This window comes from Caenorhabditis briggsae, assembly GCF_000004555.2.
Source record: "Caenorhabditis briggsae AF16 supercontig from assembly CB4, cb25.NA_012, whole genome shotgun sequence".
NCBI classification, from domain to species: domain Eukaryota; kingdom Metazoa; phylum Nematoda; class Chromadorea; order Rhabditida; family Rhabditidae; genus Caenorhabditis; species Caenorhabditis briggsae.
In genome coordinates this window covers 1-845 of record NW_025543236.1, presented here as the reverse complement: position 1 = coordinate 845, position 845 = coordinate 1, and the positions used below count along the sequence as shown (strand labels likewise).

The following is an 845-nucleotide window of genomic DNA, read 5'->3' as shown; positions in this document are numbered from 1 at the left end:
GAACATCTTCTGCAATCTTCACGTCTGAGTAACATGCTCCCAACCCACGTGTAGTGGTCGTGAACGTCGTCACCACTCATATGAATCCCCGATCGCCGATCCCTTCACCTCCTCCATTGACGTCTCTGATATATCCCCTCCCATCGCCGTTCGAACATCGTTCCGTTTAAAACGAGAGAATCAAAATCAGGCTCGTCTGGAGACATCGCCTTCCGCCGTCTCCACGTCTTCCTCTTCTGCCAATCACGTCTTCTTCCTCCTTGTCCTCCTAATTGCTGCTTCAGGTGTCTTTGCATTTTAGTCGTCGTCAGCTTTCTTTCTTCCGCCGTTTTTAATAAAAATTTTCTCATGAGGAACATAATAATTGGGTGTCTTGTTCATGTCTACACATGAATGATTTTTCATTGGCAGGAAAATTTGTTGAGAATCTTGGCAAAATGGTTAAGTGGCGATTGAAAAGTAAGCTGGAACTGGTAGTGCTGTTCAAGGTCAGAAGTGGCCAGGGACCGCCGTCGAGGTACCCGAATAGCGAGAAAACGTTTAGATAAAGTAGATAAAATGCTTCTTAATTTCTGAAAATTTCAAAAGAATCGGAAAACCGGGATCAGAGATACAGTAGTTTGAAGTTGGAGGAGGCGCAGCGCGGTTGAATCGCGGGCGACCCTCTGCTTTATAAGAATGCTTCTCAGCTGCTGGTTGACCTAGAAATTTGAAATTTGGTACAAATAAAGAACCTATATTTATTCACATTTTCTAAAAATTTCGAAAAAATGGACCACTGGGACCAGAGATACGGTAGTTTTAAGTTGGAGGAGGCGCAGCGCGGGCGCGTCGCGGACGATCCT

At 45.1% G+C, this 845-nt stretch overlaps 1 protein-coding gene across 1 annotated transcript; it reads right to left on the bottom strand.

The window, feature by feature from the left end:
* Positions 1-104: 104 nt before the first annotated feature.
* CBG26643 lies at positions 105-350 on the bottom strand (the record flags this gene model as incomplete). Its single annotated transcript, XM_045240877.1, has 1 exon — positions 105-350. The coding sequence occupies one exon, from the start codon at positions 348-350 to the stop codon at positions 105-107; it is 246 nt and encodes an 81-aa protein (XP_045100628.1).
* Positions 351-845: the final 495 nt, after the last annotated feature.